This window comes from Convolutriloba macropyga, chromosome 11, assembly GCF_964194025.1.
Source record: "Convolutriloba macropyga chromosome 11, txConMacr16.3, whole genome shotgun sequence".
Taxonomy (NCBI): Eukaryota; Metazoa; Xenacoelomorpha; order Acoela; family Convolutidae; genus Convolutriloba; species Convolutriloba macropyga.
This window is the reverse complement of record NC_134478.1, coordinates 57,662,110-57,680,673: the sequence shown is the minus strand read 5'-3', so window position 1 is coordinate 57,680,673 and position 18,564 is coordinate 57,662,110. Positions and strand designations below refer to the sequence as shown.

The window sequence follows — 18,564 nt, the reverse complement described above, 5'->3', positions numbered from 1 at the left end:
CGAACTACACATCACTATATGGGCAATAAGATTTAATATTGCGACAAAACTAAAAGAAAAGAAACAGAAACGGGCAGAACTGTAATCTAAAACCCACCATTTTTGTGAAAATTAGTGGTATGGTAATAAAAATCCACTGGTATGAATACGGGCAATCCATTAGATTAATTTCTGCTGGAGTAGCAGCCTCTGAAACGTTCCCTTAACGGACTTAATTGATAAGATAACAAAATGAACAAAGCATACAGACAAATTTTGAAAATTCGCCAAAATTCTTTCGAAAACAGCATTCGTTAGAAGCAGAGTAGAAAACGGCTGAGAAAGGGAAAAAACTTGACTTACTTATATGTGATAAGTAACCCATCAGACCTGCCATTAACGATGTCGTAAGATAAGAAATAAAAAATACTGGCAAACATTGAAAAATTACTAAAATTCGAAGAAAATTAGTTTTAGAATATAAAAAGCATTAGCCGCCGGTTTAGAGATTAACGCAAATCCCAAAAGGAACAATTTAACTACATAAAAAAATTTTATTAGCACGCTTGGAAAAAAACAGAAAGCAGAAGTCAAATTGCTGCACGTGAAAAAAAAACAATATCAAAGAAAGAATTTATTCAAACACAAATTCTCACTCCAACTTAAAAGGAAATCTGAGAAAAATCAAGCTGCCAAACAAAGAAATATTCTACTCCATTTAGTACTCCAGCGTGACTGAGATTGCCACTATTTTGACTTCTCATTGACATTGAATGGTCGAAAGGTTAAAAACAATAGCTGAAAAACTGACGACATTCAACTGACGATCCTAAAAGAGACAAACAGGATTAATATACTTGCTACAAAATGCTTCTGAGAGCGAATAACAATGATTTTCTAAAATTTGCCTGTTAAGTCATTTATGATAAAAAAACATTTCTACTAAAACTCATTGCTAATGAGGATCAGAGATGATGATATTACGCCACATGACAGCAGCTGAAGCGCGGCATTAACAAAGAGAGAGAGAGAGAGAGAGAGAGAGAGAGAGAGAGCGAGAGAGAGAGAGAGAGAGAGATAACGTGAAAGAGAAAGAAGGAAAGAAACCCTAACCGACAGAGAGGAACATATTCCATGATGGGATTCGACTCTTCAACGTCGTTTTCCAGCCTTGTTCGTAAATAAATCATATAGAATAAACTGAAAAAGGCAAATTTCAAAACAAGGTTTTCAACTTGGCAGTAAAAAGTTTAAAACCAATTTTTTTCTTGAAAGTTCTGTCAAGTACCCAATCTCCAAGACTTAAAAATTTTTGTTGGCCAGTAATGGTCGTTAAACACAGAAAAGGACATAATGAAAAACTTTGAAAATTGAAAATTTAAATATAACCTTGCTAAAGTTCAAGATAATATCTTAAGAACTATTTCATTGTCTCAAGAGACTATCCAGTATCCCTGTTTCAAGCTGAAATAATTTCAATGGCTCATAAAGATCCAGACACTTGGAACATGATAAAAATTTTCCGGAAATTACAAAAACTGGAGTAATAAAAATATTGATCACCATTCCATCAATTCCATAAACTATGCAGCAGCTTATTATCAGACCTTGGATGAGGTCCCAGGGCCTGTAGTGCCGGAAAAAAATCAAAATTATAAATGAATAAATTTTTTTTTAAAAAAAAGCTAAAATTCGTGATATCAAAATCTTGAAGAACATTCCATTACATCTAAAAACTATGCAATAACATATTAGCAAACTCTAAAGAACTTTCCGTGGCTCTTGAGGTTAGAGAAACCTAAAAAATGACAAAAAAACTCAGAACTTAAAAAACTGCAAGTTTTACAAAAAAAATGCAAAACCTTGTGATATTAAAAAGTTGAAAATTAATCCATGACCAAGAAAATTTTTTCAGTAACTTTTTATGAAACTCTAACGGAGGTTTGCTGACCCTTGACGCTAAAAAAAACCTGGATAAAGAATGTCAAAAACATGGAAAAGGCAAAAATTGTCAAAAAATGCTAAAATTCATGATGCTAAAATCTTGCAAGACTCTCCATTACATCTAGGAATTACACAGTAACGTATTTTCAAACCATAGAGTTGGTTTCTTGGCTCTTGAGATCAAAAAACCTAAAATACGACAAACATTTTTAAAAAAAACTTAAAAAGCAAATTTTATCAAAAACTTGCTAAAATTTGTAACATTAAAAATTCGAAAAACTATTCCATGACCAATAAAAATTTGTCCATAACGTATAATCAAACCCCTCAGGGAGTTTTCTAGCCTCTGGGTCTGGAAAGACCTAAATAAGGAAAAATAAATGTCAAAAAAATTGAAAAAAATTGCACGTTTCGTCCAAAAAAAATGCTAAATTCGTGATGTTAAATGTTGAAGCCATTCCATTGCCACTAAAAAACTATACAGTAACCTATTATCAAACCCTAGAGGATGTTCCTTGACACCAACTAGGGCTAGTAAAAATCAGAAATGTGAAAAATTTTCAAAAAGCTTGAAAAAAATTGTGCAAAATGGTATAAATTTGCGTGTTTTTAGCGAGCGGTTGTTCGTCAGTAGCTAGAAGGGGTGGGGGGGGGGGGGGTGCACCGAGTGCTGATGGGGGTTTGGGTGAGGCAACAGTGGGGGTGGGGGTAACAGTGTGCGAGGTGGGGGGGGTGTGTGGGGCAATAGTGGGGGGGGGGGTCAACAGTGGAGGGGTCTTCAACCTCTAAGAACAGCCCTTCACACCAAAAGTATAATTCTCCAAAACAGTGAGCTGAAAGGCTCTAAGAGCACTTAATGCCCGCTGGGCGCTACCTGTTTTTCCCGTTTTTGAGGACGAAAAGTCAAATGGGTCAGAACAAAAATCGGTCAAGCGAAAAATTGCATAAAAAAGACCGACAGGACTAATATAATTGATACAAACTTCGTTTGAGAGCAATTAATAAAAATACGCTTCGCCAGTATTCCTGTTTGAGTCGTAAAAAAGACACCGCACCAATACAATCCAAATCTTTGCATTCTGAAAAGTGGAGCGCCTAAATAATAGCAGTTGACGGCGGCTATTAATAACTGGTTACCAGCCCCTTTCCTTCCATGAGTTGGTAATTTTCGCATAAAAATGGGAAACGGTATCAAAAAAGGTTGACATGCATCTGAGGTACAAGTCTTCGCTGGCGCCCAGTTTATATGGGAAAAATGCCAGTTTATATGGGAAAAATGCCAGTTTATATGCACTTCAATTGAGCTCGCAGATGTTTGTACTAATTTAATTTGAAACTAACCTCTTTCACAGCGCCCTTTTTCACACTGGACACATCTGTTGCCATCTAAGTACTGATCAGCAGAACACTTCGATGTACAAGTCTTGCCAAAACTGTCCAGGTCGTTAATGTACGTCCCGTCTATAAGGCAAAAAGATTACATAATTTTAACTTAATCCGGAATATCAAAGTTTTGAGTTTGGTTTTACTGTCAAGGTATATATCTTTGAGAGATTTCGCCATACATTCTGATTCGCTTGACAAACTGTGGGTAGTAAAAATGACAGAAGCGACTATCATCAACTACAAAAGCAAACAACCGAATAAAAACAAACAAACAAACAAAATAACTGTCTTGTTTCGAAGAGACGAGAGAGTATAGGAACATTAAGTTGTTTGGATGCCCATTCATGGCAAGTTTAAAAACCATTAAAAATTGTTTTATTATGATACACAATCCATTTGTGGTGCAAAAAGAAGTAGAGTATAACCCCATCACGGTAATTGTGGGGCTATATGTTATATGACCACTAAGCTGGGGGGATAATGGCCCGGACTATCGTGCCAGGACAGTTCAGCGCTGAATCTTCACATTCCCATTATAACTCAGAAATTCAGTTCTGAATCAGCACATTTGCAGTCCATTTACAGGTTTTTATGAGCAGGACAAATTCAGAAAAACTTTATAAATCATGATTTTGTACTTGACAGAATAGAACTTGATTTTTAGCATGATCAGACCAAATTCATGCTAAATTGAAATTTTCGATTGTAGCAAAAAAATTGACCATGATGAAATTGCATGATAACTGAGTCACAACCTGTTGGGACACGTTACCAGAATAACGATGGAAACGTTTTCGACCACAACGCAGACGGAATGGAAGCGCCTGGAATGGAAGAGCGATTATACAGAGTGTGTGTGTGTGTGTGGGGGGGGGGGGGGTATGCATTAGATGATGATGATGATGATGGTTTTAGCACCTTTTCTAATCTCAAAAGTGCGTTCGTTCAGTTAGTAGGCTAGACAAAATAGTAGAGTTTTGAGCATCGTCTTGAAACATTTGTAGTTTGACTCATTGCGAACATAACTAGGAAGGCTGTTCCAGTAGTAGCATCCACTATTCATAAAAGCACGCTTCTCGTAGTTTGTTTTGACTGCTGGAACCCGAAAAGCTCCCGCCGCGATGGATTCGAAGACGATGAGTTCAATTGAAAAAGATCTTTAAGGTATGTCGGGGGTTTTCCATGTTTGACTTTGTGCATCAAACAGCCAGCTTTATATTGGATTCGTTGCTTTATCGGAAGCCAGTGTAATTTCTTCATTAGCTCGCTTGTTCGAGAAAAACGCGGCTGGTTGAAAACAAAACGAGCTGCAACATTTTGTACGTTCTGTAGTTTCTTCAATTTTGATTCCGGAAGACCAAGATAGAGTACGTTGCAATAATCTAATCGAGATAACACGTAGCATCTAACGAACAAAATTTTCAGCTCTTTATCTAGGAATTGTCGGCAAGAAAAAAGTTTCCTCAGGTAGTAAAAACAACTCTTTCTCACAGAACTTATCTGATCCTCTAGCGATAGACTTGTATCAAGTAGAAAGCCAAGTATTTTAATACGTTGCTTTTCAATGAGAGGATCTCCGAAAGGGGTAACCTGTAAAGAAAAACTTCTGTTCAAGGTATGTTTGAATACAATAATGTCTGTTTTGTCTTTGTTGAGCTTCAATTTCAAAGAAGTAAAACACAGTTCAATTTCCCCAAGAATTTCTTCATAAGTAGGTTCAAGTTGTCCATCCGTTACTTCAAAGAAAAATTGGGAGTCATCAGCATAAAAATGATACACGCATTTTAGCTCATCGAGCTTATCAAATAAAGGACTAAGGTATAATAAAAACAAAATCGGTCCCAAGATGCTACCCTGTGGTACTCCAGTTTCTTGCTTGATGCTGTCAGAGAGAGCATTGGAGATCAAGACTTTCATCGTCCTATTTCGTAAGTAACTATCAAAAAAGTTTGCTACGGTGCCACTAAACTGAAATGAGTTCTTCAGGATGTTAATCAGAATATCGTGTTGCACGGTATCAAAAGCGCTACTGAGATCCAGGCTTATCATTAAGACAGACGTTTTCTTTGACACCTTACTAAGAAAAGCATTTGTGCACCATATCAGAGCAGTTTCAGTCGAGTGGTTGGATCGATACGCGGACTGCATTGGCAACCATTTACTAGTTGTATCTAGATGTCCTGTCAGTTGATTCTGGACAACTTTTTCAACGAGTTTACCGAGCCATTTGAGATTAGTTACAGGACGATAGCTAGCCAAAGATTGTTTGTCTTTGCCTGATTTATGCAGAGGTTATATAACACCTTCCTTCAGGCAATTTGGAAAAACTCCACTGACGAGACAGCAATTAACTAAATTTAAGAAATCGTCAATTTTTCTCAGGCATAGTTTCTTGAACAAGCTGGCAGGCATGGGATCTTGAAAGGCAGAAGCTGTTGAAAGTGAAATGATGCAATTTTCTAAAGTCTTAGCATCAACTAAATCAAACTCGGACCAACCAGTACGATCAGATGGTTGAAGGATGAGGGGCTGGTCTGGAAATATTGCATTGATAGCATCCACTTTTTCCTTGTAAAACAAATTAAAATCGTTTGCTAGTTCACGCGGATCATTATGACAAGGAAAAACAGGCAGTGTGTGCGTTAGTAGCGAGTTCAAGGTTTCGAACTTTGTTTTAATACTAATTGACGCAAGGTTGCTCTTGAAGTACTCATTACGTTTCCTTGTTAGTAGCTCATGGTAGTATTGCAAGTGAGACTCGTAGCAGACCTCGTTGTAACTGCTCGGATTCTGTTTCAACCGCCTTTCAAGGGATCTCTTTTTTCGTTTTGCTTCATTACATTCCGCGTCGAAGTACCGAGGTTTGCCTGTTCGCGGCCAAAAACGGATCTTCTTGACAGTTTTTTCACGTGTAGTTAAAATTGAATCTTCTACTAATTTAAAAATGTCTTCTACAATCTCGTTAGACTGATCTTTCAGTTGAACATCGTAGGCCTCGACTGATTTCGTTAAGTCACGATCCACTTCGTTGAGAAAAACATCTTCATCTATTGATCGCCATTTGAAAACCGCCAACTCTTGGATTTTAGCCTCTTCAGTTGATTGGGGTGAATCGATGTCAATGTCAAACAACACAAAAGTGATCGGATTTGAGTATTGGATCCAATCGAAACTTTGAATTCTTTGTAAAATTCGAAAACACGAGGTCTAAAGTGTTTCCATTGACGTGAGTCGGCATCAAAAACTGGTTTTGTAAATTTAACTCATTCATAAGTGTTTCAAATTGTACCCACGATGAGTGCTTTTGTGAGATATTAAAATCACCCAAAAAGAGCGTGTTCTTGTATTGCATAGCATATGTAGACAAAGAATTATCGACACTTGTAAAGAAAACAGGTATGCTGCCTTTCGGAGGTCGGTAAATTGTACAAACGCAGAGATTTACATTTCGGACTATCAGTTCCACAACGTGGTACTCGATATCAGGCGTAACAGCTGAGTCCAGTACGTTGAATGTAATTGAGTGCTTGATAAAAACACCAACTCCTCCGCCTTTATCTTGACGATTAGTGCCAGTGAATTCATAGCCAATGCAATTAACAGCATTTGTGTGGAACAGTGTATCTTCTTTCAGCCAAGTTTCGGATACAGATAAAAACAATGGTCGTTGAATCGTTAAAAAGGTTACAATGCCAGACATCTTATTGCAAATTGACTGAGCATTGAACATTGCCCCAGTTTGCGGACTTTTGAATAGTCATTCGGAACTAGGAGCATTCAGAGTTTTTATCCAACTTCTTGCTTCGTCATTCATAAAATATCTACGCAGTATAACATGTTGCGGCCAGGTTTCACTTTGTTCCGCCAACTCCGATTTGTCTTCAGGCAGTATCAAGTGAAACGACTTAACGTCTGCTCTTCGGCTTGGCAGTTCCCGACAAGCGATTGGACTCAACATTTTTGTCTCACAGTACTTCATTAAAGCATCCTGATCCACGTTACTCGAAACCCTGCTGACAAAATAGTGTCGTCTAGGATTGTATCGCTGTTTCAATTCCACTCCAGCCAGTTGACTACTTGTGGATGACGTTCCATTCACTACCGCTACTTGTCTTACATGCTTCTTCACCCTTCCGGCACTTTCATGTTGATTTCCAACATCTGCATTTGCTAAATGTGAGCATTCACCAGTGTTTTGTTCGGGATCAACTTGTTGGTTTCTTAACTTGCGTTTTTTCCGTTCACTTTTATCTGAGGCATTGCTATCAATCCGGTCACGAGGGACGTGCTTGAACACATTCGCTGATTTGTCCAAGCCTTTCGATAACGCATTCAAGTAAGGATCTTTCGGAGCTATCTGAGATAACGTCTCTTTTATGTTAACAATATCAGCGGCGAGATGATCTACGACGTCCATCTTCACCATTAACCTCGAAAGCAGTGATGGCAGGGAAAAGTTGCTACATGCAGTGCATCTCCACGAAACAGTGCCAGTAGATGCTTGTTGAGGAACAACCCCGAGGCAATCTACATGAACGCATTTCACATCACAATTTCGCAATGTATTGTATCCGACTCGCAACCCAATTCGCAGACAACACAAGGGTTCATCTTAAGCGTTAATTACGGTAGATGTAAGACAATAACTAAGGCAGATGACGAGGACTAGAAAACGATTCAACTCAAAAGCAGCCACACCTCGTAACCAACACGAATTATACCTTTGTATAATTCAGAGGTCACCAGAAGTGCGTATACCTTCAAGATTGAAGAGATCGTTTGACTAGTTTTTTCACTAATTGCAGTCTTCTTTTACGATTCGCTCTTTTTCTAAGCTTCGCAGAAACAACAACCTTCTGAGACCGTAGTTTCTGTTGGAATAGCTGCCAAGTCTTCAGTTCTTGACAGGCTGGTTGATGTAGCTCGTAATACTTTTCAACCACTTTCGGCGACACCTTCTTAATGTCAGGAAAAGTATACTGGAGAACACTGAAGGTGGGTAGTTGACTTGAGCACAGTTGTTGGAAAACGTTTGGTGCTCCAACCCGTGGACAGAATACCACCCACTTAATCTGGGGATAGTTTTCCAGTTGCCGGATTAGCTGTTTCGGAGACAAAGGCCGATTGTAATTGGAATGATGCTTGGACAGGGAGTTGTTCACAGTATCATGCCAAATTGCAACGTCTTCGTACTTGGCAGTTGTATTTTCAAGAAGATGTTGGATAGTCTTCTTCTTGTTCCTAGCGTAGGGGTTGACGCTGAGGCCTGGAATGGCAATGCAATTCCGTTCCAACTGGGACTTCGTCGTAGGATTGGTTTGCTTCCTGATGGTCCAGTAGAGTGAGCTGGCGCCTAGGATTTTCATTCAAACCTTGTCTCTAAAACCCTCCCATTGGAGGTCAACAGTACAAGGTTTCCATACAATATGAAACTATTTAATTTTATTAGCGAAGTAAGGAGGAAGAATGAAGGTTTGAAGCTGCCCCGACCCGCCCGCCCCGACCCATACATACGCCCGACCCGCCCGCCCCCTGCCGCACCGCCCGTCCGCCCGCCCTACACGGGGGGGTGGGGGGTGGTTGAATCTCAACAGGATCTTCTTTCCGCGATGCCAGTACCAGAGATGATAACTCCAATTGGACTGAATAATTTTTTATTGAAGTGAATATTTTTATTGTTTATTCGTTATTCTCATAGTAAATTCAGAGTATTTTCATGCTGAATTTTTTTTCTGAGATTTTTTTTCAGGCTGAAATTTTGTTCTGATCAGCAATTCCACAGTCTGATTTTGTCATGTAGTTCAGAACAAATTCAGAGAAACTAGGTTGTCCTGATTTTTTACTCTGATCAGTCTAATTTTTGACATGATCATGATACTTGGCAGACCAAAATTCAGAACAAAAGTTATCATGATTCAGCGCTGAAAAAATAATTTAGTGTAGTCCGGGGGGAAAGACCCCAATTTTTCACATATGTTAGTGGAAACGCAACAGGTGTTCACGGTTCCTTTTTCAGCCACGTAAAACAGTAGCAAAACTATGTTGACAGTAAATAATGACCTGGACACTCGGAGAGACACTTGTAGTGGTATGCATATCTGATTTTTTTGGAGTCGATGTTGAGCTTGTAGTTGGGATCATAGCTGATGCCTGGACACATTGTTACACACTCGTTCTCATTCTCCAGAACTCGGCACGCCTGCATCAGAAACATGACAAACGATCAATATCAAGCTTTTGATCAATCAACAGGCGAATCGGATCTTTTCCGTTTCTGCCCCCCCCCCCCCCCCCCCCCCCCCCAGTACGTTATGTGCCCCCATTTACAGAGCACGTGCCAGTATATATATGGCAGGTGCGTCTGGGGGAGGGGTGCAAATAATATGCACCCACTAAGCTTGGGGGTACAAACGGAAAAGATCCGGCTAATGCAATAGAAAATGAATATTGAACGCAGCAAGCAGTAAAAAATTCATAAAATAAACTTTTTCTGGCACAAATCAGAACGTTTTGTCCCGAACGCAAACTTAACAAATTGAACCAAAAGAGCAAAATAGCCCGCAGATTGCCGGAAAATAGACACCCTTGAGGCTCATCGAGATTGTAACAGAAAAAGGAGAAACTTAACCGACTAAGGTCGGGCGAAATCCTCTCAAATGACTTGCGAGAGTTTAACTTTGTCAGTACCTAGCTAGGGTTTAAGGAGAGTAGCTTAGCATAATTGAAGGGGCGTTGGCTGAGTGCGGCGGGGGGGGGGGGGGGGGGGATGGGGGTAGGGCCGAAGAAATTAGGGAACACCCTTATTTTGAGGTCACATCAGCAGCCGTGTAACCTTGAAAGTCACAGTAAATTCTGGCACTCCAGGCTTTCAAAACAGGCACATGCGCATTCCGAATTATCTTAAAGCTCTGTCAGTGAATCTCTGTTAATCGAATATAGTCTGTCCACAGTACACATATGAATATCCAACCCAATCAAAGATGGAAACTCCCAGCCGCATTATCAGCTAGAGCCGTTGCCTATTTTTGCACCACAAATTGAGGTGATAAAAGGTAATTAAGAACCAATATATTATAACCGTCAGATGCCCGGAAAATAGCCGAGATGTCCGGAAAAGAGCCGAGAAGTAGATCGTTGTAACCACCTACTTAAAAATATCACCAAAACAAGAAAAAAAGCATTCAGGGATAGATACTCATTTCAAATTTTATCTTTTTTTCAATTCAAGTTTCAAACACTATGGTAATTTGAAAATATTGCTGTATAGTTATCGAGTTCGCAACAAAAAGAGCAAATAGAGCAAAACGAAACAAATTTGATTCTAGTATTCTTACGTGGCACTCGTATCTGAAGTCTCCCCAGCATCCGGCTGCACAGTCTTCATCGCAACACTCGGAGTCCTGAGGTCCAAAGCAACGCAAACTGGTAGAACTGCCTTTCTTCTGACATTTAGGACTGCACACAAGCCGAGTTACTAAAAACAAAAAATATGATTACCTATGTTAGGAATGTCTTTCTGAATGACGACAGTAGCTCAAAGGCCGACTCTAAGGCTGATTTCTCAAATTTTTAGACTATGTTGCGTTTTTGATCCTGCATCTGCGACGACATACAGTCTTTTTGGATGTCACCCGATTCATTTTTCAACAGCATTGTTCTGTTTGGCAAAATCAGTGCCAATATTTTGTAGCCCAGATACCTTAAAAAACACCCGGCAGATTGCCGGAAAATAGCCGCCGTTGATTCCAATAAGCATAGAAGATTAGAAGAAACTGAAAAAAAAAAGATTTTTCTACAAAAAAATTTTTTTATGTCCGATTTATTTTGATGGCATTTCGTAGTTGAACAACCTTCTGTTTCTTAGAGAGAGGCCACAGGGGCTACTATCAATACCAATAAGCATAAGAGATGGTATTAAAGACTTATAGGACCGAAGTTCAAATAGCGGGCATCTAAAATTGGGCTTTATGGGTTTATCCCGTTTCTATTTCTGACTTCAATTTTTTATACTGACTCTGCTCAATTTGAATTGCTTTGCTGAGCAACTGATGTTCAAATTCACTTTTAAGCAGAATGAGAGAAGAGAGAAACTAGCCTAGAGAAGTCAAAAAGATTTCACGCAAAATGTCGAAAAAGCGGCAAAATGGTAAAGCAAAAAAAAGTTCGACGAAGTAAAAAAACATAGCAGGACAAGTCCTGAAATACAATCCAAGGAATTGAATGAAAAACAGACCTAATGTACCTGACCAGCAGATCAATTGAACAATCCCAGCACGAAAGACAAAATCTCGAAAAGTGAGAACCTAAAAGAATCAAACTAAACAAAAAAAAATTAATTATTTCTAAAACTCTTGAAGCTTTTAACCTGAAGGCCATTTATGACACAATGCAATATAGTCATTAACTCACGCAAAAGACTTGAAAGAGATTAATTTGACCTTACAGGTAGAGCAAAAAATGGTAAAGCGAAAAAAAGTTCGACGAAGTAAAAAAGCATAGCAGGACAAGTCCTGACGTAGAATTCAAAAAATTGCCTATGACTAAACAGAAAACTAGACCTAGAACGGACTAAGAATGGATATGGCAAACCATTTACAAAAAAAATCCGATCCAAAAAATCGAAAAAACAGTAAAATTTAAAGTGAAATTGCCGCATGTGAACAAAAAACTACTAGCAAGAAAGCGAATTTTTGTTCAAACAACGCTTTCTCACTCTGCTTTAAATTTAGAGCGAAAAACTTTCACTCCGTAAAACCACTCGCTTTATTGCTCCACTTCCTGTTTCGGCGTGATCAAAATCACTACTCCAATTTGACTTCGAAAATCATGAAAATGTGTGAATAGATCTTAAAAAAAACATAGCCTGAAGAATTCCGGAAACGACTCGAAGTAAAAATCCATTTAATGCCATCCAACTACTCATCAAACAAAACGTACCTTCACTAATTTATGATTATCTTGAGACAAAACCATGAAACAAAAAAGTAAACAATAAAATCAAATCTGTTAACATATGATAAAAAATCTGATCAAATTTTGTTATAAATTGAGATCCCGAAAAACCTATCTATGCCAAAATAACTTCAATCAAAACAACTAGTACTTACAAAAACCACTTATGTGAATTTTGAAAAAAAATACTTTAGGCTAATTATGAAAAAAGCTCTTAAAAACAACTTTTACTGAAAAACTGGAAAAAGTTACTAAATTTTTTAATATTCCAAAAGCATATAAATCCAAAGAAAATTTCCCTTCAGTTAAAAGGGTATCCAGATGCTCGCAAAACAATAGACAAGTCATAATAGGCTAAGAAACTTAGCTAAAAACAGAAAAAAAAACGAAAAACTGCAAAAAAAAAATAAGAAAAACAGTTCCAATTTTCGCAATCTTTTTGTCATATTTTTCAACAAAAAATGATTCTTACCCACAAAACTGCAACCAATTGTTATCATAAATTTGCTCAAGTAGAAGGGGTTCCTTCAATACCCATTTGAGCCAGTAAAACAAAATAATCGTCAAAAAAACGCAAAATTTATTACGCAAAATACATTAAAAACCTATCATAAAATTCATATGAATTTCCAAAAAGCTTCAAACCGCTACCGAAACCAGCCTAAAATTAGCATGATTGGGATTGATATTGAAAAAAAAAGATTTTTGTACAAAAACATTTTTTTAAGTCCGATTTGTTTTGATGGCATTTCGTAGTTGAACATACTTCTGTTTCTTAGAGAGAGGCTACAGGGGCTACTATCAATAACAATAAGCATTAGAGATGGTAAATAAGACTTATAGAAACGACGTTCAAATAGCGGGCATCTAAAATTGGGCTTTATGGGTTTATCCCGTTTCTATTTCTGACATCCATTTTTGTACTAACTCTGTTCATTTTGACTTGCTTTGCTGAGCAACTGATGTTCAAAATCACTTTAAGCAGAATGAGAGAGCAGAGAGAAACTAGCCTAGACAAGTCAAAAAGATTTCACGCAAAATGTTGAAACGGCGGCAAATGAGGTAAAGCGGAACATTTTATTCGACGAAGTAAAAAAAAAATAGGAGCGCTATAATAGCCAGCTGAGAAGATGAGGGCGGCTATTAATAAATGAAAAAAAAAAACTGCTTCAAAATGCCGCAAGTGAACAAAAAAATTTCGCTCGCTTAGAAAATTGTTTCACACATCAATTTCTCGATCTCTCAAAAGCAGCGGTATGAACAAAAACCACTCTCTTTTCGCTCCGCTCTTCACTTTTGTTCAGCACCAAAATCACTCCAAATTTTTTCACGCGTTTCATTTCCCGCTTCAAAAATCACTCCAATAAAATTGATTTAAAAAAAGGACTTCTCCAATACTCCTCTTCGAGTCGTAAAAAAAAGACATCGCCCCAATACAATTCAAGTTCTTTGAATTCTAAAAAATAGGAGCGCTATAATAGCCGGCTGAGAAGATGAGGGCGGCTATTAATTATAATGATGAGCTCACAAATCGCACTTCTCCAAAATGCTGCAACGCATAATATATCGGTTAGTAAATGGGAAATATCAATATGTTTCAATGACAACACAAGTACGATATTAGTCATAAACAACATATGCAACCAGGGTAACACTTAATGTATTATACTGTTGGTTGTTGATGATATACTGGATAAATAAATTCTTTCTTTCTAGTCATACACGTTTTGCAAATTTCTTCATTGTGTTGCAACCTCGAATCAGGCAAATAAGAGAAAACCATAATTTCAAATAAATGACTCACAGTTCTGACAATCTTCTTCTCTAGGCCCCCAGCAGTGTCCATATTTACATACAGGCTCCAAGACTTCCGTAACTCCATCTATAACTGAGCTGATGTACACTGTCGTGTTTACAAGGGGAGGTGAATCCGTTATGTTTCTGTTGTTGGGTGAGGGTGAGAGGGCATGAGGGGCAGATGCTGGTGACAGAGTTGTGGGGCTGGACACATGTGCTCCACAGATCAACTTTCCCTCTTCTAAATCACAACACTACATATTTAAGATATTTTCTATTTGGATTCTAGTTCTGGAATCGCGTAACAGCCAGGAAATGGTAGCTTTCATCGATCTGAACACACCAATCTGTGTTTTACCGACCACTTAAATATGAATTAAGTAATGAGTTTATAGTCAAAGCAACTTTCATGGTGATGTTTGTAGAAAAATTCTCCAAATTAAAGCACACAATTGCATACAACATAGGAGACAGTTCACAAATGAGAATCGGAAGACAGATCACAGATTTTCAGAAAATAGCAGACGTTGACCACACAGACTTATGATGATATTGATACAGATAAAAACAAACTTTTTCCGACTACCAAAAAGCCTTCTTATTTAGTCCTCAATCTCATCAGATAAGACAAATACAGCGACTTTAGAGTCTACTTTGGAAAACAAGTTTTACACTAATATCAATTAGAATTTAGTCTAATAAAAGTTTGATTACTTAATGCACCGTCGTAAGGTCCGAGCATTACCGGTTTATCTCAGTTTTCGTGATTTGAAACCTTTGCATTTAATGTTTTACTACCTGTCGCGTAAATCATTGAGAGACTGATCTTAAATCCTACACTCAGTGACCTTGCTATATCAGAGAACAAACGCGAAAAAGTGATAGCCTATTAACGAATACCGAAAATCAAAAAGCTTTTTAAAAAACGTAAAACGACCCGTACTGAATTACAATCTACATATATAAAAGAACAGAGGAGACGACTATCTGACTGATCGTTAGAGGAGCATTGGAAATTCAAAAAAAAACTAATGATCTTACATGAAAAACTTAATGTTAAAATCATTAAAACTCGAACTTGAGTTTTATGAAACTGTTCAAATATACTCCATAAAATGCACACACACACACACACTTTTTTTTGACAAAAATTAAAAACGACAATAGCGGTCAAAATTCGATCATTAAAATTTTTGAAAATAAATTGCTTCTTATCAGAAAGCATACACCATTTCATCATCACAACAAGCGACAAAGTAACAAAAACCACAGGCACTGACAGCCATCATTAGCAAAAATATACAGAACCATCAAACGTAGCACCAGTTGATCTCGAAGTCGTGTGGCCTCAGTTTTATTGAACTCTGCGTTACCAGGACTTAAATTCGAAACAATTTCGGCATCCATTTATTTGACTCTCAGTACCTAATTTTGCCGGTTGAGTCAACAGCACAATATTGTGAAAGATAACCAAGTAACGTCGGGGAATGGCGCTGAAACAAAAGGTAGGATAGAATTGGGGGGAGTGTAGAAGAGCGCGAGGGATGAGTGTCGAGTCTTAGCTGTTGAAATATTTAAGCAATTGTAACAGTGAATTACTAGAGGAAAAGTACCATTTATACAATCATAGCCAGCAGATTGCCAGAAAATAGCCGCAATGGACGCCTGTGGCCTCCCATGAATTGAAACAACTAAAGGAATAAGAGAGAAAGATGGACCAACAGTCCTTTAATAGACCACTAGACTTTTTGGGTTACATCGGACTGTCAATTTTATTACACATACGGTCTACAAGAGTTTCTTCAAAATTGATCTTCGAAATCAAAAACTCAAGACTAATAATCAAGAATTAGGGCATATAACTTTGCACTACTTAGATGCACACTATTAACTAGTAAATGTTCATTAAATTTGAAGTTCCATAAGTGAGTTCAAAAGTCATTTCTTGAGTAGGTAAGTCACGCAATTGACCTAAAAGCAAAAATGACGTACACCAATTTTAACTGCAAAGCAGGAGAAGACACTAAATCATTGAAAAAGTCACTTCCAAGAAGTCAGGTCGTAAGAATCATCGATGGAGACAACGAATTAAAAAACATAGCAGGACAAGTCCTGAAAAACTATTCAAAGAATTAAATGAAAAACTTCCAGGAAGTACTCTACCGGGACAGCAGGTTAATTTAACAATGCGATCCAAAACACAATCAAAATCATCTCGAAAAATTGAGAAACAGACAATCAAACTAAACAAAAAATAAAATCATTGCCAAAACGTTGAAGCTTTTGCCCCTAAGGCAAAATTTGATCCCTTTAAATATACCTATTTCAAAAATATGTTCAAAAACAAATTTTGTTTCTGAAATTGCTGCTGTATTATATTTACAAGGCCTGGAAAAATTCATTGGCCCATGAAGATTGGTTAACTCGAAAATGACCGAAAAAATTTTTGTAAAATGAAATCAATTGCAAATTTTAATGAAATGTTGCTGAAAAATGTGATATTAATATCTTAAGGATCATTTCTGTGTCTCTAGGAGCTATCCAGTAATCCAATTCGGTACGTGCCTTGAAAAGTTGATTGGTTCGATAGGCAATAGTTTTTATTAAAAAATTTCAAATTTCAAAAAAATCGTTAGTTTGAAATGTTGAAAACCATTCAATTGCCCCCTAGCAACCAATCAATAACATTCTATCAAACCCTGTATGAGGTTATCTGGCTACTGAGGCAAGAAAAACTGAATAATAGACAAATGTTTTGAAAAAACTTAAAAAATAACAAACTTTATCAGAAAATTTTTAAAATTTGGAAGGTTTAACTGTTGCAAACAAATCCATTGAAACTAACAACCATGCATCAACATTTTTCAGACCGTGGAATAGGTTTCCTGGCACTTGAGAATGAACAAATATCAAATATTGACAAAAACTTTAGGAAACCTTAAAAAAAATTGCAGATTTTATCAAAAAAAAAGCTTAAATTCGAGACATTAAAACGTTGAAAACTAATCTATTGTTACCAGAAACTATACAGTATCCTATTATCAAACCTTAATGGGGATTCCCTGGTACCTGAAGCCGTTAAAACTTGAAAAAAAAAACTCAAAAAAACTTGCATAAATGAGTATCATTTTGCGTGTTTGTGTATGTAGTGCCAAAACTCATAAAATGTAGCTATATAGCTTACAAAATGGTCATAACGAGTAATTCTGTCTCGCAAAAGGCCTTCATCGACTTAAACTTCAACCTAATACTAATCAAAAACCACAAGAAACATGAAAAATTGCACCATTTTGAGCCCAAAAACTCCTAAAAATGACCTTTTAACCTTAAATTGAGGCCATCCCAGCAGCTGCACCAATCTAAGCACTTGAAGGACTACTAACGTCCACTTTGGGCATCTAATCAAAATTAATGCCCGCTGGGCTTTACCTGTTTATCCCGTTTTGAAAGATCGCACATCCCGTTTTTGTGAACAACCCGTTTTGTGAACACATCTTAAAAAAACACAGCGCCCCAATACAATTCAAATTCTTTGAATTGTAAAAAAAAAACCGTGATGTCCCCAATAATAGCCGCTATCGCTTAGCGGCTATTAAAAATAAAATCATGTGAATTACAAATGAAATTTGATTTTATAAAATAGCCATTTGATTAATTCTAGCGATTATTATTAATCACGCGAAAATATACAGAACTACCTAGAATATACTTCACCCCGAGAACTTAAATTTATGGCTCCTGAACACTTAATGTGAATAACATACTTTGAGACTAATAAGGCGTAAGGTTCTAACAGACCTCCGGGAGTTATCTGTTTATAGTTTTTGAGGACGAAAACAAATGATCAGACGTTCAAGTCAGGATAAAAAAGATGATCAAAAGTCAGGATAAAAAGTCAGACGAAAAGTCATAAAAAGGCCAGGACTATTATAGTTGCTACAAATTTCATTAGAGAGCAATGCTTTTGCCACCATTCGGTTCAATTTTTGCTATTTTTAATTAGACTCTGAAAAGTGTACTCATTACTTATTATGGACTTAGTTATTAAACGGAAACCGGTCATCATATAACACAAATTGTATCAATCTACCTCATAAACATGCAAAAAATATATTTTTGTCAAAAAATATTTCCCATTCTAAATATTCAACATCTAAACGGAACATTTCAAGTACATCAGTTATAATACTATTACTTCCTCGCGTTCGTCTTATACAGGTCTACATATTATATAGTTGGAAATGACGTATTTGTTTTCACCTTAGATCAAATATAAACAGTAAACCAGACAATTTCCATCACAGCATTCATTTCCCACATGTATGGAATAAATGAGGAAAACCTGATTCCGTGACTAGCACACATGAATAGAAATAACTCAAGGTGAAATATTTTCTCATATCAGCATGAAAAGATTTTTCCCATCTTCACTCCAAACAAACAATTTAGAGTTAGCAACAGAGCAGTAGAAGCATGTGAATAGAGTAAGGCATATTTTCCATTATT

At 37.1% G+C, this 18,564-nt stretch overlaps 1 protein-coding gene across 8 annotated transcripts in view; it reads right to left on the bottom strand.

The window, feature by feature from the left end:
- The window catches only part of LOC142349505 (epidermal growth factor receptor-like), a 132,892-nt gene that overhangs the window by 68,655 nt on the left and 45,673 nt on the right, over nt 1-18,564 (bottom strand). For all 8 annotated transcript variants that reach the window (XM_075401101.1, XM_075401106.1, XM_075401107.1 and 5 more), the window contains exons 6-9: nt 14,066-14,299; nt 10,644-10,783; nt 9,370-9,508; nt 3,265-3,384 (exon numbers count right to left, since the gene is read on the bottom strand). In XM_075401101.1, coding sequence (XP_075257216.1) covers nt 3,265-3,384; nt 9,370-9,508; nt 10,644-10,783; nt 14,066-14,299 — 633 coding nt within the window. The remainder of the gene's footprint in view (nt 1-3,264; nt 3,385-9,369; nt 9,509-10,643; nt 10,784-14,065; nt 14,300-18,564) is intronic.